This window comes from Jaculus jaculus, chromosome 1 (genome assembly GCF_020740685.1).
Source record: "Jaculus jaculus isolate mJacJac1 chromosome 1, mJacJac1.mat.Y.cur, whole genome shotgun sequence".
NCBI classification, from domain to species: Eukaryota; Metazoa; Chordata; class Mammalia; order Rodentia; family Dipodidae; genus Jaculus; species Jaculus jaculus.
In genome coordinates, this window is record NC_059102.1 from 125,572,503 (window position 1) to 125,594,167 (window position 21,665).

General features: G+C 45.0%; 1 protein-coding gene across 2 annotated transcripts in view; it reads right to left on the reverse strand.

The window, feature by feature from the left end:
- The window catches only part of Stxbp1 (syntaxin binding protein 1), an 83,593-nt gene that overhangs the window by 15,260 nt on the left and 46,668 nt on the right, over window positions 1–21,665 (reverse strand). For both annotated transcript variants that reach the window (XM_012951986.2, XM_012951987.2), the window contains exons 4-15: window positions 21,215–21,291; window positions 20,281–20,359; window positions 18,831–18,934; window positions 16,971–17,119; window positions 15,201–15,285; window positions 14,546–14,676; window positions 12,761–12,868; window positions 10,805–10,865; window positions 6,432–6,497; window positions 5,687–5,767; window positions 2,318–2,456; window positions 1,070–1,179 (exon numbers count right to left, since the gene is read on the reverse strand). In XM_012951986.2, the coding sequence (XP_012807440.2) occupies window positions 1,070–1,179; window positions 2,318–2,456; window positions 5,687–5,767; window positions 6,432–6,497; window positions 10,805–10,865; window positions 12,761–12,868; window positions 14,546–14,676; window positions 15,201–15,285; window positions 16,971–17,119; window positions 18,831–18,934; window positions 20,281–20,359; window positions 21,215–21,291 (1,190 nt within the window). The remainder of the gene's footprint in view (window positions 1–1,069; window positions 1,180–2,317; window positions 2,457–5,686; window positions 5,768–6,431; window positions 6,498–10,804; window positions 10,866–12,760; window positions 12,869–14,545; window positions 14,677–15,200; window positions 15,286–16,970; window positions 17,120–18,830; window positions 18,935–20,280; window positions 20,360–21,214; window positions 21,292–21,665) is intronic.

Consider the following 21,665-nt stretch of genomic DNA (forward strand, 5'->3'; position numbering starts at 1 on the left):
CTCCCTAGTGCTGGGATTAAAGGTGTGCACTGCCATGCCTGGCTTAATAATATTTATTTATTTGAGATACAGACAGAGAGAAAGGCAGATAGGGTTATTTGAGAGATAGAGAAATAGGCAGGGAGAGAGAGAGAATGGGTGTGCCAGGCCTCCAGCCACTGAACTCCAGATACATGCACTCTCCTTATGCATCTGGCTTACGTGGGTCCTGGGGAATTGAACCTTTGGTTTTGCAGGCAAGTGCCTTACCATTAAGCCATTTCTCTAGCCCTAATTCTGTTTTTAAAATGTATTTTTATTTTTATTTATTTATTTAGAGGAGAGAGAGAGAATGGGCACACCAGGGCCTCCAGCTACTATAAACGAACTCCAGATGCATGCACTATCTTATGCATCTGTCTTACATGGGTCCTGGGGAATTAAACCTGGGTCCTTTGGCTTTGCAGGCAAGTGCCTTAACTGCTAAGCCATCCCTCCAGCCCACATGTCTAATTCTTATTTATTTATTTCTTGTTTTTGTTTTTTCAAGGTAGGGTCTCACTCTGGTCCAGACTGACCTGGAATTAACTCTGTAGTGTCAGGGTGGCCTTGAACTCACGGTGATCCTCCTACTTCTGCCTCCCAAGTGCTGGGATTAAAGGCATGCGCCACCACGCCCAGCACATGTCTAATTCTTGACTGACCTTTGCTTTGTTTATCCCTTCACCCTCCCTTCGGATTCCTCTTTTTCTTTCTTTCTTTTTTATAAATATTTTTATTTATTTGAAAGAGGGAGGGAGGGAGAGAAAGAGTATGAGAGAAACAGGACTTCTTGTCACTGCAAATGAAATCCAAACACATGCATCACTTTGTGTGTCTGGCTCGATGTGGGTACTGGGAAGTCAAACCTGGGCTGGCAGACTCTGTGAGCGAGTGCCTTTACCCACAGAGCCATCTCCCCAGCCCTGTCCTCTTTTTCTTGATGCTGAGTGTGGTATGTGGCTATATCATAAAAGGCTGCCAATTACAAGCATGGAACAGATACAGTATGCCAAACCCCACCTCTCCCAGCCTACAAACTGGTCCTTACATCTGTGACAATGGGCACACCAAGATGAGCCATGTTGGTGATGATCTCACTGTCCTCTGGGGGAATCTGGGCATGCTGGATCAGTTTGTTCAAGTTTTCTTCGGTGATGCCTGAGAAACAAGACAAGACAACAAGACAGCCAGTCACCACACCCCACAAGCCCTGACAGCTCCACCCTCACAAGCAGAGCCAAATGTTTCCCTTTTCTTCCTCAGGGTTAGCAGGTATACTGACCTGTCACTCATGTCAACTTGGCTCTAAGATGGGGCAAAATAAATATTTTGGCTCCAATGGAGCAACTCCATGCTAGTGATGACCATTGGGCTCTGCCTCTTCTGGTTGTTTTTTTTTCTCCTTAAGGCAGTTGTCTCATTCTAGCCAGGCTGATCTGGAACTCACTACATAGTCTCAGGGTGGCCTCGAACTCCTAGCGATCCTCCCACATCCGCCTCCCGAGAGATGGGATTAAAGGTGTGCACCACCATGCCCAGTGTCTGATCTTTTTTTAAAAAATATATTTTATTTTTACTTATTTGAGAGAGAAGGAGGCAGAAAAGACAAAACAGGCATGTCAGGGCCTCCAGACACTGCAAACAAATCCCAGACACAAATGCCACATGTGCATATGGTTCTATATGGGTCCTGGGGAATCGAACCCAGGTCCTAAGGCTTTGTAAGCAAGTGCCTTAAACACTGAGCCATCTCTCTAGCCCTGTGGTCTGTTTTTATCCACTAGTTTCTCAGCAGTCCCTGCTTGCCGACCTCAACCTGTGCCAAAGTCAAACTGGGCAAGAGAGTCCTAGTACCCAACCTCTGCATAATGATGTGGGTGGAAACCAGTGCTTTATTCATCTTTATCACTTATTTGTTTGTTTTGAGGCAGAGTCTCATTGGCCTAGGCTGGCCTCCAACCGCTGTGTAGCAGAGGCTGGCCTCGACTCCTGATCCTCTTCCCTCTACCGCCCACATGCTAGAATTACAGACCATACACCATGACTGAGATTACTAGCTGGATACAAGTTGGAAACACCGGGCAGGATGAGCCCTAGTAAAATGGCCAAAACCCAGCAGGGTCCCCTCCTCCAGTCCCCACCCCTTTCACGGCACATAATCCTCATTAACTCAAGGTTGCTGGAAAGGTTCAGCTTTTGGGTGCAGCTAACATGACAACTGCAGCCCCCATGTGTGAGGGACTTGTAAGTGACTTTCCCCACTGTTTTTTTTTTCTCTCCACTTATCCCCTCCTACCGTTCTTCAGAAAGATGTAGAGAAGGATGATGCGGATTTTGTCGTAAGTGCTGACATTTGCATCCAGCAGGATGGGGACGATGGCTCTCATGGGGTCCTTGATCTTCTCCCCTTCAGCGTCCGTGCCCATGGCCAGGTCCTGTACAAAACACACCTCACTGGCCCTGTTTTTGGTGACAATCTAGGCAAATGGTAGCTCCTGGGAAGTTCACAATACATGAATACCTGATTTGGTGGCACGAATGGGGTAGGTTGTAAGCAGGTCTTTCCCCTAGCAATGGGCTGTGATCAGCCATAGCATTCCCAGCATCACTTTGCACCAAGTTTCTCTCCCAAATCAGGAACTCCAGTGTTTGACCACCTGGGGTCAGGGTAGGCTGTTCCCTGCAGGGCAGTGCCAGAGTACCTGTGCTGCCAGGGTACCTGTGCTTGGAGATGTGTGGCACTGGTGAGGGAGCAGGACTGAAAGGGATTACCCCCAGCCCCTGAAAGCTACGGCATCACGAGGCACCTCTGCATGGCTGCATTCTTTCCACTCCAATTCTTCTGGCAGAAGGGCAAGCTGTTTGAGTTTTAACTGCTTTAGGTTTTTTATTTTTTATTTTTTTTTTATTTTTCAAGGTAGGGTCTCACTCTAGCCCAGGCTGACCTGGAATTCACTATGGAGTCTTAGGGTGGCCTCAAACTCACAGCAATCCTCCTACCTCTGCTTCCTGAGTGCTGGGATTAAAGGCGTGCACCACCATGCCCGGCTTGCTTTAGGGTTTTAACCTGTTTTTCCTTTTTTTCAAAATAAAAAAGTGTGTAGTGTACATATGCATAGACACATATCCCATGGATACACATGTGGAGGCCAGAGGAGGCCAGGTGTTCTCCTCTATTGCACATCCACACTGAGTCCTTGAGATGAAATCTTTTGGAGCTCTTGTGGGCTAAGGCCCTCAAGTTTGTGTGGCCAGTGCTCTTACTTGTTGAGCCATTTCCACCACTCCTTAATATCTGTTTGTAATCTCCTGAATTTTTAAAAGGTGAGAAGAAAAAAAAAAACCATGGCAGGAAGAACTTCTATACCTACAGATTCTCCCAAGATGACCTGGAATTCACTATGTAATCTTAGGCTGGCTTTGAACTCACGGTGATCCTATCTCTGCCTCCAGAGTGCTGGGATTAAAGCTGTGCTGGCTCCCTTTTCTTTTTAAGACCCCAGGAACCTAAAGAGATGATAACCTCATGTTCAGGGTTCCCTCTGAGGTGGGATCTGAGGAAGGGACCTCTCCCCTCTCCATAGCCCTCTCACTAGTCCCAGTAGGTGTGTTCACCAAGATGACTCTCATATGCTCTCTAAACCCAGTGAAATGTACCCGATTCAATAATGCCCAAAACTTGTAAGTACTTCCAAAAGAATTTCATGCTCCCAAAGTTAGTCTGAGCCTGTTTTTTGTTTAACTTTTTGTTTGTTTTTGTTTTTCAAGGAAGGGTCTCACTCTAGCCCAGGTTGATCTGGAATTCACTTTGTAGTCTCAGGGTGGCCTTGAACTCATGGTGGTCCTCATACCTTTGCCTCCCAAGTGCTTGGATTAAAGGAGTGCACCACCATGCCTGGCCTTTTTAACTTGCTTTGAGATAGGGTCTCATGTACCTCAGGCTGGCCCTAAACTTGCTGTTTGGCTAAGAATGACCTTGAACTTCTGGTCCTTCTGCCCTCTACCTTCTAGGTGCTGGGATTGCAAGTATGTGACATGACATCAGTTTTGTAGTGCTGGGGACAAAACTCAGAGATTTGCGCATGCTAGGCAAGTACTCTACCAACTGAGCTACACTATGGCCCTGTGTTCTTTTTCTTTTATTTTTGAGCTAGGGTCTCACTCTAGCTTAGGCTGACCTGGAATTTACTATGTAGCCTCAGCGTGGCCTCGAACTCACAGCGATCCTCCTACCTCTGCCTCCCCAGTGCTGGGATTAAAGGCATGCACCACCACGCCCGGCTGAACTTGTGTTCTTACTGACCTAGGCATAAGCAAGCATTTGGGTGGTCAAGTTCTTTGAGAGAGGACAGGTTTGCCATTATTACCTGAGAAACAGTACATTTGAGGAGAAGGAGGGTTGCTTTCCTTGTAATGAGTTAACATTTGGAGACATGGCATTCAACAGTGTGCTGAGCTTGTCACAGCAAACCAAGGATTCAAATCTCAGCTCTATACTGAGAGTGTGAGTTGGTATTTTTTGGTAAAAAGATTTTTGGCCGAAGCTTCAGAATCTTGTTGGGGGCAAATGGGACTGACTATCAAACTCAGAGGTTTGCTAGGCAAGTGCTCTGTCATTGTGCTACATTCCAGGCCTCTTTTTACTTTTTTTTTTTTTTGGTTTTTCAAGGTAGGGTCTTACTCTAGCCCAGACTGGAATTCATTATGTAGTTTCAGGTGGCCTCGAACTCATGTCAATCTCTGCCTCCCAAATGCTGGGATTAAAGGTGTGCATTACCACACCCAGCATCTTTTCACTTTTTTTGAGACAATCTTACTTAGCTGTCCATGTAGGCTTTGAACTTGTGTTCCTGTTGCAGCCTCCTGAGTAGCTGGATTTACTGCGTGCACACCGTGCCCGGTGCCTCAGAATCTTTTAATGTTCTCTTTCCTTAGAAGCTGATGGGGGGAGGTGCTGGCAGTGTTGCTCAATAGTAGAGGGACTTCTTGGCCTGCATGACACTCTGCGTTTGATCTTTTAAAACCACACACACACACAAAATCCAAAATAGTAACAACGTTTCCACACAGTTTAGTAACACTGCCACAATTTAGGAAATTAGGGCCAAACTTAAGTCCACTATACAGCACCCAGAAATGTCAGTGCAGCTGTCAGTGCACAGAGTTGAGGCCAGGACAGCAAAGCTGAGCACACTGACACCACCAGCAACAGACCAAACCCGGCCTCCAGGCCTATGATCATCAAGGCACTGGGAACACTCCCAACCTCTTATAGCACCCGTCCTCTTCCATCGGCACCGAGGGCTCCACAGCTGGTCTGGCCACACCAGGAGACAAACATCCCTACATAAAAGTCAGTTGACCCTATTACTGTAAGGCTCACAATACCCTCAGACTCTCTGCTGCCATCCCAAGGAAAATAGGGCCTTTGGAAAGAGTCAAGCATGCAGAATCCAAATGGCACAGCACTCTAGATCCACCTAGTCCCTACCCTCCAGAGTGGAGCTGCCCTTGGCTCCAAAGCTGAGACAATGCAGAATCATAGGCTCCCCGTCTCTAGTTCCTATGGTGCTGCAGGATGTTCAAGGTCAGAGGTTAAAATTCAGCCAGTGAATGAGCACAGCATCAGACCTGTCATTCAGAAAGGGAAGGAAAGCAGTCTTACCTGTTCCACTCGGCAGAGTTTATCTACGGTGCCTTGGTAATGCTTCATACAGTCCTCAGCAAGGTGCAGGTGGGTTGAATACTAGGAAGAGCATGGGAAAGTTGGTGACCAAGGAACTCAGCACTGATGCACACAACAGCCACTGAGTGCTTCCGAGCTAAAGACCACCATGTCTAGCCTCACAAGGGGCTGAGACATCACAAGGTAAAAGGCAATGTAACCGGAGAAAGGGTCAAGCTACATTCTCCAAGAAAGGAGGGAGAAATCCTTTAGGAGGGTGGGGTGGCATGCTAGTTTTATAATGTGTTCACACATTCTTTGACACACTTCCCCCAATTCCCATTTCCTTGGGTGTGGACTGGGTTTAAAGCTTGGCCCTGGCAGAGAAATGATAATTAGTGTTTGATCAGGATATAGAGGCTGACATCCTCCTGGCCCTCTCTCAGATCACTGTGAGGGAGGCCAATGGGTGTGCCATGAGGACAGCCAAACACCAGCAAAGGGCCACATGGTGAGGAACCAAGGCCTCCTTCCAATAGCAGGGGAGGATGGAAAATAAAGGAGAGAAAGAGGGCTAAAAAGAAAGTGGTAGGAAATAACAAGCTTATCTCAGCTTTTGTCCTTTTATATTAATAAAAACCAAAGATAGCTGAACTTTGGATTTCTGTGAATCAACAAGAATAGCAGAGCCCTGAGAAATCTTGTAACTGCTCTAGGTCAAATACATTATTTTGGGTTACCACACCTTGCTGAGCTCTTTCTGGTACTGAGGCATTTTCTTCAGCATCTGGGATAGGTCCCGCATGGTGGTCTGTGAGGGAAAGGAAAGCACATTGTTTCGCTCCAATGGCCCTGATTTAGTGAGGCTTTGTGAAGTTGGAGGGCACAGAAAAACACAGCAGTACACTGGACCTCACAGGTACATACTCCATGACTCAGTAAGAACTTGTTAAACACAAGACCACAGGCCTCTGGCTCAAAAAAGTATTGATCCAAATGCCATGAAGATCATCTAGGTTGGGAATGAAACCCTGAAGCCTAGCATTTAAGTTTGATTCTATGGTTACTGGACTAGAAAGTTGTGGGCTGCAGAGATGGCTGCAAAGCCTGACAACCCAGGCTTCATTGCCTAGTACCCACATAAAGCCAGACACAAAGTGGCACATGTGTCCAGAGTTAATTTGCAGTAGTCAAAGGCCCTAGTGCACCCATACTCTCTGCCTGCCTTTTTCTGTCTTCCTCGCTCTCAAATAAATAAATAAATAATAACTTTTTAAAAGTTGTACATAGCAAACAATTTTCTTAAGTTGATGGCCAAATGTTAAAATGTTATTTTTCATATCATTTATAATCTTGTCACAATTCACTTAACGAAGTTTGATTAGATTTCAATGAAATTTTCTTCCAGAGTAGGCTTTTTTTTTTTTTTCCCCTGGGATGGGGAGATAAATAACTACTACAATTAATAAGTACGTATGGTACAGAATTTCATGCAAATGAAGTGTGCCAGCAGTGTGATAATTTAAGCATATATTTTTTTTAAAAAAAGGACAAACTTGCTACTGCTTAGATCACTGCAGCTTCGAGGACCCAGTTTGTTTTACTGGTTTAAAAACAAAATGAAAAAAAAAAAGGTGTGCCTAAAAAAAAAAAGCTGTACAGCTGGGCACAGTGGTGCACACTTGTTGTTTTTATTTTTTATTTGAAAGCGACAGACACAGAGAGAGAAAGAGGCAGATAGAGAGAATGGGCATGCCAGGGCCTCCAGCCACTGCAAACCAACTCCAGACGTGTGCACCCCCTTGTGCATATGGCTAACATGGGTCCTGAGGAATCGAGCCTTGAACCAGGGTCCTTAGGCTTCATAGGCAAGTTCTTAACTGCTAAGCCATCTCTCTAGCCCATAGTGCTGCACCCTTTTTTAAAAAAAAATTATTTATTTATTTGCAAACAGAGAGAGACAGAGAGAGGAGAGGCAGAGAGAGAGAATGGGCATACCAGGGCATGTAGCACTGTAAACAAACTCCAGACACATGTGCCCCTGTGCATCTGGCCTATGTGGGTCCTGGGGAATCGAACCTAGGTCCTTTGGCTTCACAGGCAAGCACCTTAACTACTAAGCCATTTCTCTAGCCCTTATGGGGGACGTTTACTTCTTCCTGGATCCTCAGAGGGGTCTCCTACCTTATCCCAATTCTCCTCTCCTCCCAGAGTCTGTCAACCTTCTCCAACTTTATTAACAAATATTGATACTGACCCACTGTGAACCTCAAGAGGGCAAGGTTCTAGAGACCTGGCAGTAAAGATGTCTCTCCCAGAGTAGGGTCTAGATAGAGACAGACTATGGGCAAGTCCACTCACAGGGGCTCAGAGAGTTGCCAGCAGTAACAGTGATGGGTGAGTGCGTGAAGAGGGAAAGCAAGAGAGGTGCTCTGAAGAAAGCTACTTCCCACGGGGGCATCAAGGAGGGCTTTTTATTTTTATTTTTTATTTTTCAAGGTAGGGTTTCACTCTAGCCCAGGCTGACCTGGAGTTCACTATGTAGTCTCAGGCTGGCCTAGAACTTATGGCGATCCTCCTACCTCTGCTTCCCCAGTGCTTGGAATAAAGGCATGTGCCAAGTGGTGCACACTTTTAATCCCAGCACTTGGAAGGCAGAGGTAGGAGGATCACTGTGAATTTGAGGTCACCCTGAAACTACATAGTGAACTCTAGGTCAGCCTGGGCTAGAGTGAAACCCTACCTCAGAAAACAAAAAACAAACAAAAAAGTTGTAGAGTGTAAAGTTGTAAAGAGAAAAATAGTTTTCTTCTCTACACTGCTTTTTTTTTTAAATTATTTATTTATTTATTTGAGAGTGACAGACACAGAGAGAAAGACAGATAGAGGGAGAGAGAGAGAATGGGCACGCCAGGGCTTCCAGCCTCGGCAAACGAACTCCAGACGCGTGCGCCCCCTTGTGCATCTGGCTAACATGGGACCTGGGGAACCGAGCCTCGAACCGGGGTCCTTAGGCTTCACAGGCAAGCACTTAACCGCTAAGCCATCTCTCCAGCCCTTGTTTTGTTTTTTGACATAGGGTTTTGCTCTAGCCCAGGTGACCTGGAACTCACTTTGTAGTCCTAAGTAGACCTTGAACTCACAGTGATCCTCCTACCTCTGCCTCCCAAGTGCTGGGATTAAAAGTGTGCACCACCATGCCCAGCAGAAACATCAACAGTAATTGCACTTTTGTAAGTCTACATCCTTTAAGATAGTCATGTCACTTCTAATAGAGTAAGAAGCGACAGAATCAAAGGGCAGCCTCAATAAGTCAGGTTATGACTTCTAAATCCACACAAAAAGTGATTCTTCTGGCTTAAAATCAAGCATGAAGGCTGGAGAGATGGTTCAGTCTTATCTTGGTTAAGAGTACTTCCTATACCCATATATTAATGCTACTCTCACTTTTGGTTAAAGAAGCTTCTCTTTTCAGATGGTGGTGACCTCTGGGATGACTCAGAAGGTACCATAGTGCTAAGAATATAGAGGATTGTTCCGTACTGAAACACCTCTATCACACCTTCCAAGGCTCAGGGCCCATTGCGGAAGAGGTGACGGGAAGAATGTAAGAAACAAGAAAGGATAGGACTCCTTACAATGCACTCTTCCAGACACAAATCTCCTGGATATCCATGACCTCATACTGCCTGGCATTACCCACATAAGACCAGTAAAATAGGAGGAAAAGATAATGATGTCAAAATAAAATAGACTGAGAAAGGGAGGGAATACGATGGAGAGTGGAGTTGTGCAGGGAAAAGTGAGGAGGGAGGGGAGTATCATGGTTTATTGTCTATAATTACAGAAGTTGTCAATAATTTTAAATTAAAAATAAGTAAGAGTACTTCCTGATCCTGGGCATGGAGATGCTCACCTTTAACCCCAGCATTCAGGAGGAAGAGATAGGAGGATCACCATGAGTTTGAGGCCACTCTGAGACTACATAGTGAAATCCACGTCAGCCTGGGCTAAAGTGAGACCCTACCTCAAAAAAAAAAAAAAAAAAAAAGTGCAAGCATGAAGGCTCAAAAGGCCTGAAGAATTGTTCAAAATTTAATTCCTAAGATCCAAGTAAACAGCTGCATGTGGCCACGTGTGTCTGTTACCCCAGTTCTACAGCGCAACAGAGACCCAAAAATCCCTGAGGCTCAAGCTCAGAGATGGCTTAGCTGTTAAGGTGCTTGCCTGCAAAGCCTAAGGACTTAGGCTCGATTTCACAGGACCCATGTAAGCCAGATGCAAAAGGTGGCGCATGCATCTGCAGTTTGTTTGCAGTGACTGGTAGCCCTGGTGTACTCATTCTCATTCTCTGTCTCTCTCTCTGCCTCTTTCTCTCAAATACATAAATTAAATTAAATTAAAAGAGACTCTAGCTCAAATAAGAATGGGTAGAAGGGGGGTGGGGAGGGAGGGAATTACCATAGGATATATTTTATAATCATGGAAAATGTTAATAAAAATTAAAGAAAAAAAAAAAAAAGAATGGGTAGAAGAACAATGGAAAAGGAACACCAATGTTCCCCTCCGGCCATGGCAGGTGAATGTATGGAGTGCTGCATGGGCACATACACATGCATACCCCCCAACACACACACCCTATTTACACATACACAAAAAGAAGAAAAAGTAACCATAATTCCAAAGCAGTCTTGACCTTCCAGCAGCTCTCCATGGTTTGTCTGTTGTTGGTTTGCTGTGCTGAGGATCACTTAAGGGCCTGTGTATACTAGGTTCTACCAGACCTATATATATGCCTCAGCCCCTAGACATGCATCTTTTTTTTTTTTTTTTTTTTTTGGTTTTTCAAGGTAGGGTCTCACTCTAGCACAGGCTGACCTGGAATTTGCTATGTAATCTCAGGGTGGCCTCAAGCTCCTGGTGGTCCTCCTACCTCTGCCTCCCGAGTGCTGGGATTAAAGGTGTGTGCCACCACACCCAGCTTCAGACATGCATCTTAAATGTGAAAACAAGGCAAACTGATGTTCAGTGAAGAAAGAAATATGGCTTTAGTTCCCTAGGCACACAGAGAAAGGAGGGAGTAACCCTTCAGGGTGTCTAAATAGTGGCATGGCTTACCTTCTCTCCAGTATTCATTCTTTTGCTAGAAGAAAAGTCCTTCAGAGATCGAGTGACTTCCCTGAAAAACAGAAGGTGGCAGATAAACTTCACACTGCCAAACACTCTGGGGAAGCTGGGGAAGTCAGGGGCTGCCTTTCTTAGATCTGACTAGGTGACAACTTTTCTGTCACTGAAGTATATACTTGAAGTGATTTTATACCAAAAAAAAAATCCAAAAAAGCCAGGCATGATGGCACATGCCTTAAATCCTAGCACTTGGGAGGCAGAGGTAGGAGGATCACTGTGAGTTCAAGGATAATCTGAGACTACACAGTGAATTCCAGGTCAGCCTGGGCCAGATTGAGACCCTACCTCGAAAAATAAAAACAAACAAACAAACCAAGTGATTTTCTACTTACTTATTTACTTAAGAGTCATAGTTTATTAAGTACACTGTAAGAAGGCAGTAGGCTGGACAATAACTAGATACAACAACCTGTAGGTACAGTGATTAACAGAAGGACACACAATTTTTCTCATGGATAGTCTAGCCCACTGGTGTCCAGAATAGGGTGTATAAAATGACTCAAGGTGCAAAAAGAAGAAGGTAGCTGGGCGTGGTGGCGCACGCCTTTAATCCCAGCACGTGGGAGGCAGAGGTAGGAGTACTGCTGTGAGTTCAAGGTCACTTTAAGACTACGTAGTAAATTCCTGGTCAGTCTGGGCTAGAGTGAAACCCTACCTCAAAAAACCAAAAACAGAAAGGTACAGGAATTATCCATTTGTGCTTTTCTTCTCCTCTTTACAAATGCATATTTGAACATATATATGCTGTACTTGAAAAACACAAATACACATGACTTATGACTAATTAATAAATAAAGTTTATGACTGGAGATGTGGGTCAATATTTTTTAAGGCTGAGTGATCAAAAGGTTTGACACATGTTGTGGTGGTGCTCACTGGTAGGAAATTTCTGAAGAAGCAGAGATCAAAAAGGAGAATCAAAAAGGTATGGAAATCATGTCTTCAAACAGAACCACATAAGGTATAGTACTTTCCCACCCTTCCTTGTCAATTTCCTGAGGATATCACCAACTCAATGTGGCAGAATGTATCTCTCTATAAAGTAGAACTGTTATCTGTTTAATGGTCTTGTAATAGTATTTAGCTAGTTGGTTAGTTTTTTTCCAGGTAGGGTCTCACTCTAGCCAAGCCTAACCTGGAATTCATTCTTTCGTTCCAGGCTGGCCTTGATCTCACAGCAATCCTCCTACCTCCGCATCTTGAGTGCTGGGATTAAAGCCATGTGATACCATGCCCAGGGTTTATAACAGTATTTATTTTGTTTTTATTTTTTTGATTTTTCATGGTAGGGTCTTGTTCCAGCCCAGGCTGACCTGGAATTCACTATGCATTCTCAGGGTGGCCTTGAACTCATGGCAATCCTACTACCTCTGCCTCCCAAATGCTGGGATTAAAGGCACGTGCCACCATGCCCGGCTATATAACAGTATTTAACTGTAAGAAATACTATGAAGCACTTTCAGAGCAAGATACAGGTCACAAAGATATCAGCTCTTAGTCAACTGCAAGAAGCCAGCAGAAAGCTGCCAGGCGGCTCTAAATGAGACAGTCACAATGTCTGCTATGGTACCTGGAGCTCTCAGTAGAATGAACTGGCTTTAAATACTTGGCATTTATGAAGCATGTTTCTGAAAGCTAAATTACCAATGCTTTCCAGGAATTCTCAACCCTACTCACAGTGGATTTTCTAACTTGGTGATGTGGAGAAGTGTAAGCACAGAGAATAGAAGGATCAATCATTTTTGATTAGCATGTGGGTGAGTCTGCCAAAGAAACACTCACCCCCCCCCCCCCCGCCCAGGTTGCTCAGTTTATGTGTCCCACACCCATCCTTGGCCCTGGGAGTAGGGGTTCCCACCCTGAAGACGGGGGAACCAAAGCTCTTACTGGGACACCTCTGCGATGTGCTTGTGGCGCAGAGTGATCCACAGGTCGTCATCCTCGTCCAGGAGCACCTCCTTCACCCGCGCCTCCCCGATGCCGCTCGTCTCGTACCTAGGAAATGGTGAGGCCATTTCTCTACAGCATTCTCTGAGAAGCACCCTTTGGTTTCTTTTATTCCCACCCCCTCCTTTTTTTTTTTTGTTTTTCAAGGTAGGGTTTCATCCTAGCCCAGGCTGACCTGGAAATCTCTAAGTAGTCTCAGGGTGGCCTCGAACTCACAGTGATCCTCCTACCTCTGCCGCCCAAGCACTGGGATTAAAGGTGAGTGCCACCACTCCCCGCTCCTTCTTCTTCTTCTTCTTCTTTTTTTTTTTTTTTAAATTTTTTATTTATTTATTTGAGAGCGACAGACAGAGAGAGAAAGACAGATAGAGGAGAGAGAGAGAGAATGGGTGCGCCAGGGCTTCCAGCCACTGCAAACGAACTCCAGACGCGTGCGCCCCCTTGTGCATCTGGCTAACGTGGGACCTGGGGAACCGAGCCTCGAACCAGGGTCCTTAGGCTTCACAGGCAAGCACCTAACCGCTAAGCCATCTCTCCAGCCCATCCTTCTTCTTCTTTTTTTTTTTGAGACAGGATCTTATGTAACCCAGGCTGGCCTTAAACTTCTCCTGCTTTTACCCTCAAATGCTAGGACTTTAGGCATGCCCTACCATGCTTAGCTGCCCGCTTTGGTTTCTAAGGACAACACCATAGTTCTTGGTGGCCAGGTGATCATAGGAGTGATTTATACCAGGACAACCTGAGGTGCTGATCAAGTCAGCTATGTCAGCACAAACATAGCTACAATTCCCTGGATGGGGGAGACTAAGTACTCTGCTCAGTCAGCACCTTAGAATCTGCTGTAACTTCCAAGGGTCAGCTCTCCCCCAGGTAAGAGCTCTCCCCCAGCCACCTAGTCCAGGGCCTAATGTTCCAACTATATGTGGGTTTAGAGTTACATAGAGGGGAAAGACTAAGTCCCTGAGAGTCCCACCCTGGGGAAAGGCTGGAATTTCAACCCCCAAATGTATGTAGTATCTAAATGGCTTCTAGTAGCTTCTGCAACAGGCCTTTGGCATTCCGCCACAAGTGAAATCATGAATGTCCAGAGCAGACAAGAGCCACAGGGACCAAGGAGGCAAGGACCACAGGGACTATAGGGCGTAAGGAGGTAGAGAGCAAGTCCTGCATGTCTCTAGAGCTTTATGCTGAAGTGGCTCTTCATTTTCTTGTTTATTTTTAAACAGATTCTCTCTATATTATCCAGATTAGACTCAAAACTCAAAATCCTCTTGTTTTAACCTCCTGAGTGCTAGAACTAAAGATGGGCAACACCATACCTGGCCAACTAAAGTGTTTTTGTTTTTTTTAATGATGACAAAACAGTTCTACTACACACAAGTTCAGTTAAGAGATTCCTGTTGAAATATTATGTCACAGTGTATGATCTATAAATATGGAGTTTCAATTCTGAACGAGATGCACACATCAACCTGTTGATATATCTGAACAGCTGTAAGCTGACATGATGAGAGCTGAGAATGGAACACCTAGAAATGTCCTGTTCTCCCCATCAGGAGCAAGAGTTTCTGCCTAAAAATGCCACATGGACTTGGGAAACCACAGAAGAGCTCACAGGTTTGAGAGACTGTATCAATGCACCTGCTTTTCCTAGGAAAAAACATCCTTTTCCTTAACTCATTTGCACAGCTGTGGTCATTCTGGGCTCTGCCATACTATACTTACTTATAAACATCATTTTCAATAGGCAACAGATCGTAACTCATGGCCTGGAAAGTCAATTCATGAAGCACAGGGGAGCTGGGATCAAAGCCTCGGTCCAGGATCAGAAGCTGGGAGCGTGCCTTGTCAGGACCCTGGAAAGAAGCAGGAAGATTCATCACAGGCCACCTAATCACCTTGAACTTCTACAACTGACAGAGCCCCTCTTGCAAACAGAACATCAGGAAAAGAGCTCTGAGGAGCAATCCTTCCCCAATAGCATTGACCAGTGTGTCTGCTGCTTGACAAAAGCACTGACAAAGCCTATGCAAGATGTCAATACCTGTACTTCATACTGAGGGCACATGAAAAAGCTAGTGAAACCTGAATTAGGCTTAGAGTTATCAATATTCCATCTTTGCTACTTTACTCCTGGGGATCTCCCTAGAGAGACATTCAGGGCTAAAGATGGGAAAGTCTCAAACAAAAACAGGCTGGTCACTGTAGCTATGTTGAACATTTCTAGATCGCCTAGCCCCAAGGGCTTTGGGTATTTCACAACAGGCCCATGTACAGAAAAAAACAGCCCAGTAAGCTACAGAAGTGTGTTGTCCCCAAGTCTGCTATAGAAACACTATTCACTTGGTAAGATAACCTCATGGCCCAAGCCCAGTCTTACCTCACCCATGGTTGGGTCATCAGCTTTATAGGCATCAAGTTTGTCCTGGATTAGCTGAGCCAGTAAAGCATTGTCCTTGTACTCCCTGACAAAGGGAGAATGGAAGAAGATGAGTAGACTGGCTGAGTGTGGCGCATATCTTTAATTCCAATACTCAGGAGGCTGAGGTAGAAGAATTGCCACTATGTAGGAATTCCAGGTCACTCTGGGTTAGAGCAAGACCTTACCTCAAAAAACAAAAAACAGAGCTAGAGAGATGGCTTTGTGGTTAAGTGCTTGCCTCTGAAACCTAAGGACCCTGGTTTGAGGCTTGATTCCCCAGGACCCACATTAGCCAGATGCACAAAAACAATGACCAAAAAAAAGGTGAGTAAAGCCGGGTGTGGTGGCACACACCTTTAATGCCAGCTCTCAGGAGGCAGAGGTAGGAGGATGGCCTTGAGTTCGAGGCCACCCTGAGACTACATAGCTAATTCCAGGTAAGCCTGGGCCAGAGTGAGACCCTACCTTAAAAAAAAAACCAAAAAGAAAAGGTGAATAGACTGAACACCCAAATGATGTGCCCAAGTGTCCTGGAAGGACACAAGGCAGTGCAGGAAGGCCAGGAGAGACAGGAGCATTGTCTGTACTAGGATTTTTACATAAGTATATTCACATATTCTGGGCATGGTGGTACATGTCTGTAATCTCAACACTCAAGAGATAGAAACAGGAGGATCAGGAGTTGAAGTTCATCCTCCATTACATAGTGAATGTGAGGACAATCAGAGCTACATGTGGCCCTATCTCAAACCCCTTCCTCCAAAACAGGATGTATTAAAAAATTATATATATATATATATATATATATAATATACATATATTATATATATATATTATATATAATATATATTACCTATTTCATATATATATATATATATATATATATATATATACACACATACATACATACATACATACATACATACATACGTTTTTAAGGTAGGGTCTCACTGTAGCTCACGCTGACCTGGAATTCACTACATACTCTCAGGATGGCCTTGAACTCACTGCCATCCTCCTACCTCTGTCTCCCGAGTACTGGGATTAAAGGAGTGCACCACCACACCTGGCAAAATATTTAAATATTATAAATGAATAGTTAAGAAAGTAGTCAGGCATGGTGGCTCATGCCTTTAATCCTAACACTAGGAGAATCACTGCAAGTTTGAGCCAGTCTGGGCTACAGTGAAACTCTCACTCTAAATAAATAAATAAAACATCCAGCTCAGCACCAAGTACATAAATGACTTTCTTCCTCCTGTTTTTCTACACAACCTATGTGGAAGTAGGAGGAGTCTTTCCAAGTAGCTGACCTTGAACTCACAGAGATCCTCCAACTTCTGCCTCTGAGTGCTGGAATTAAAGGCATATGCCACTACACCCAACACTAGAATAATAATCTTAAGTGAGAGATACTTCAAACCCTCCTTTAAAAAATATTTTTATTTATTTATTAGAAAAAGGTAGAGAAAAACGAGAGAGGATGCATGCCAGGGCCTCTAGCTGTTGCAAATGAACTCCAGACACATGCACTACCTTGTGCATCTGGTTTACATGGGTTCTGGGGAGTCAAACCTGAGTTTTTATGCTTCTCAGGTAAGTGCCATCTCTCCAGTGCTCCCCCAACCCTCGCCCTCTTTTGGAAATATAACCTAGTCTGTCCTGCATAGCTCCTCAGTTGGGAGACAAGCAAACTGCCATTCAAGGCAGCCTCACATGTGGGCTTACCCTCGATAACGCACAGCCGGGTACTCCTTCAAAGTGGCGCACAAGGTTGCAATCTGCTCTGCCAGACGCTCCAACATGGGGTTTTTCATCTGAGCCTTGTGTGGACTATAGAAGCTTTGGAAAGAGTCGGCAGAGTCCAAGGAATATACCTAAGAGGAAAAAGCATACATGGTCCAGCATGGCAAGCCACTGAGATTCCCTGTACTCTGGTGGGGCGTCTACAGGAATTTTTTTGTTTATTTATTTTGTTTGTTTCAAGGTAGAGTCTCACTCTCACTCTAGAGGACATGTTTATGTTTATTCCAGTTCCAAGCACATCATGAGAATTATTAGTGATCAAACATCCCTATCTCCAAGAAGTGTGAAATGTAACAGGCCAAGACACACATTAAATAGAATGAAAAGTGCATCACATGGTATCAAGGACTTGATAAATATACTAGAAAAGAATAGAGCCCTGAAGGGCTAAACAGGAAGGACACTTGACTCATGGAAAAAGAGGACTTGAAAGAAGTGGGGTGTTTATCATCAGCAAGAGACTTGCATTAGGAGGACTGGGTGGTGCCAAGGATCTTAGGGTGTGTGCACCTGGGATTTCGGATGAACAATGACGAAGCAGGGAGGAGGGAATAGGAAAGGTCAGTGTACAAGCTCACAGGCCAGCTTGAGTTTGCTTTTAATAAACAAGCAATGAGGTGGAGACTGTGCCACAACTGTGGGCAAATAAAAGAGCTTTTTATAGATTTAATAATGTCCTATCCTCAGTAAACTGTTATAAGTACTTTTCTGTTCCTCACTTTCTTCCCTGCCCCCTTTTAGTGAGGGATTATGGTGGTTTAAAATTCCCTCAAGCTGAGCGTGGTGGTGCATGCCTTTAATCCCAGCACTTGGGAGGTAGGAAGATGGCCATGAGTTCCAGGCCACTCTGAAAATTCAGACTGAATTCCAGGTCAGCCTGGGCTAGAATGAGACCTTACCTCAGAAAACAAAAACAAAAACAAACAAAATTCCCTCCCAAACTATCAAGTATACCTCCCAAGTAATGAGATTACAGGCATGAAGTACCTTGTCCAGTTTAAAGAGTGTTTTTTAAAGGCCTGTCACTTAAGTTTTCTGAGGTACAATATGACTGAATATGCTAAAGCTGGATTTTGTTCAACCCAGGTGACAATAGGACTCACACAGGGAAAAATATCTGCCCCTCCAGCACGAAGCAGGCTTTAGGCCAAGTGAGAAGAGAATGAACCTAGCTCTGATCTTTCCTGATACTGGGTTGCTCTATAGTTCTGTAAAGATCCAGCACACCACCTTCATCATTTTTATCAGAACGCAGAAAAGTCCTGTTTCTGACTCATACAGTCTTGAATCAGCTTCACCTTTATGAATCAAACAACCTTGGTTTTTTCCAGGGGAAGGAGTTAGCAGGGCCTTGGGGTATGAAGTGTTAACAGCTAATGACGGAGGAGACCATCTGTTCCCTTAGCACGTGACAAGCTAGGGTTATTGCCAACAAAAACAGACTCCTTTACAGCAGATGGGATATTCTGATCCCTGCCCCTGTTCTCCTTCCCCACTCTTTTAGGGTTGGCTACTTTGGGTTATTTAAGGAGTCACCTAAAAGGAGTGAGTAATGAACAAATTAAGGCAGGATGGCTGACAAAAAGTCAGAAATAGTGGCCAACTAAGAAGAAACCCAGCACTAGGCAGACACCCATGGAAAATCATTTCCATTAAATAAACACCCACATAGAACACTTCATTTGGCAATTCAGAATATGAGACCTTCCTCCCCCACTTTATTACCCTACTCCACCCCCTTCAGATTGCTAATGGAGTAAGCAGCACGTAGATTCTGTGTACCTGGGACTCATATGGGAGAAACGCAATATTGATTTCCGTCAGCGTTTTGATGACTTTGGCTGCTCTGGATTTTACCAGCTCATTGAACAGGGCATCTGGACATGCTGCAAAAATGACAAAGACAGTCAGGTTTCCTGTCCATCTGCTGGCTCATGTAAGAGCTTCACATGTCTAATACATTATTTTATTCAGATTTTTAAAAATCACCTAAAAAGTACAGCCCATCCTAAAATGTCCAGTACTTGTAGGTAGTAAAAAGAAGAGGAAACCACCTTAAGGACCCTTAACCCACCACGGAGAGACGAGCAGCAAGAGGGCTAATGAAAACTATTTTCTGGGCTAGAGAGATGGTTAAAGCACTTGCCTGAAAAGCCAAAGGACCTCGGTTTGTTTCTCTAGGACCCATGCAAGCCAGATGCACAAGGTGTCACATGCATCTGGAGTTCCTTTGCAGTGGCTGGAAGCCCTGTACCCATTCTCTCTCTTCCTCTCTCTATCTCTCCCTCTTGCTTTGCCTTGTTCCCATAAAATACTTTTTTAAAAAAAGAGGGCTGGGCATGGTGGCGCATGCCTTTAAAAAACAATTTTCTGATTACCAAGGAGAAGGAAAACAAAGTGATTAAGGGATAAGGTGGCACAAGCCTTTAATCCCAGCATTGGTGGGGGGTGCAGAGGTAGGAGGTGCACTGTGAGTTCGAGGCCACCCTGAGACTACAGAGTGACTTCCAGGTCAGCCTGGGCTAGAGTGAGACTCTACCTCGAAAATCCAAAAATAAATTAGCATGTTTATGATGGATAAAATAATAAAGAAAAAGAAAGCTGTGGCAATGTGCCGCTAGGAACCCAGGCTGAACATAGAGCTTCAGGTGCTACGAGGGTGTGTTACTGGTCCCTTGTCACTGAGGCTGTCTTCTTGCCCCTTTACAGTCTGCAAGATTATTCAATTTTCCTTTGGTGGGGGGTTGTCCTCTGGGAGAAGGCCAGATAAAGTCTTACTGCTTTATCCTGCGTGGCTAACTTGGCTCTCACAGCTTCTCCACTAGGATCCCTGTATAAGCTTACACAAAATCAGACAACCAACTCCAGGGCAATGATGCAGGCTCTACAACCTTCGTAGCTGAGACACAGATGGAAATACACTACAGGTTACAGAGGTTTCTGCAAGTCTGCACAATGAAGACCAACGCCAGCATCGGGAAAACTCAGTGGGAAGTGCCCTGGAGGAGCTGGGTAGGCTACTTATCATCAGGAACAACTGCATGGTCAGGTAGCTCCAGATGTGTGTGTGTTGTTGCCCTTTATGACTCATCTTCTGAAGAGAAAAGATAGGAACAACTAACTGTGGCGACAACACACTTCGTGACTATCAGCCTGACTCAGTCTGGGCTCAGTGGAGTTGTACAGAAACACTACCCTGGGCCAGCAAAGAGCAGATAGCAGGTCTACTTACAGTCCGTGAAGAACACGTGCGCAGCCCGGTATTTAGCCGTTGGTGGGTCCTTAAAGTCACTGATGAGAGAGTGGATGGACTGTGAACAGGAATAAAAGGCACTAAATCCAATTCAGGAAGCCATGCTGACCAGTATCTGACTAGGTTAAGCCCAGTCTGGCTTCAGGCTCCTTGCACAAATCAGCACCAGATTTCCGATGTATGATCCCAGCACTCATGCCCAGCCATAACCAAGATCCCAGCACTGAAAATCAGGACTATTCCAGAGTATAGCCTTTCCAAAGGCTTAATACACTCCTCACTTCTCAGTGCCCACCACACCCCATTTGTGGACTGCATGCTTAAACATAGCAGTGTGTTAAATGCAGGCTTAAATTAAACATGTCAGATATGCCGGGCGTGGTGGCTCACACCTTTAATCCTAGCACTCAGAGGTAGGCGGATTGCCATGAGTTCAAGGCCACCCTGAAACTACACAGTGAATTCCAGGCCAGCCTGAGCTACAGTGAGACCCTATATTGAAAAACAAACAAACAAACAAAAAGTTTAGATAGACTCTGAAGGAGCTGCCTGCAGTGGAGCAGTGTGCTGGCAACTCTCCTATGGAGCGGTCTGCCAGTGGGGGTGCGCAGTGGTGCAGCGTGCTCAAGACGCAGCTTCCCCGAGTCGTCACCCACGCTGAGGCGGGCTTTCTGGTGATGCAGCTGCTTTTGAGTGGAAGCAGCTATGGGAAGGTTGTCATCCAGGGTGGGATGAGACTTCTCGTGGTGTGGCTACATTGAGCCATCTATTACTCCTGTAAGTGCTCTGTATGAAACCCCAATAAACACATTGGTTCACCAAAAAATAAAAAATAAATAAAAGGTCAGATGCCAGAAATCCCAAGCTCAGGATCTAACCTTGGCATGAGCAACCCCCCATTTTGGGAATTTACCTTCTCTGATGGGGTGATGAGGTACACGGCCTCCAGGCTGGGGAGTGGCTCTCTGCGCTTGTTGATGTCTTCCACAACTAGACAAGGAAACAGCACATGGTGACCAAGAACATTATCAGCATAACTAGGCCACCTTCCAACAGGCACCAAGAAGGGAGGACAAACAGAGCCCCTCATCCCTTCCTTAAGCTAACATTTCCCTGGGAGTGACGTCAAATGTTTCACTTTACCCAAGATGTGAAAAAACCTGAAATCTTTCCATATTGCTCTCTTCCCACTTCAATGGAAGGAAGTGGGACAGACCACTACATGCTATCAAAGTCCCTTTGTCTCTTCTTTCAGTTTCTTTCTGTCTGTCCTAAATGATCCCCAAGAATTCCTTTAGAATTCCCACCTTGGATTTATCTATCAACAATTGGACCACCTTGGGCTGGGGATCTGGTCCAGTGGT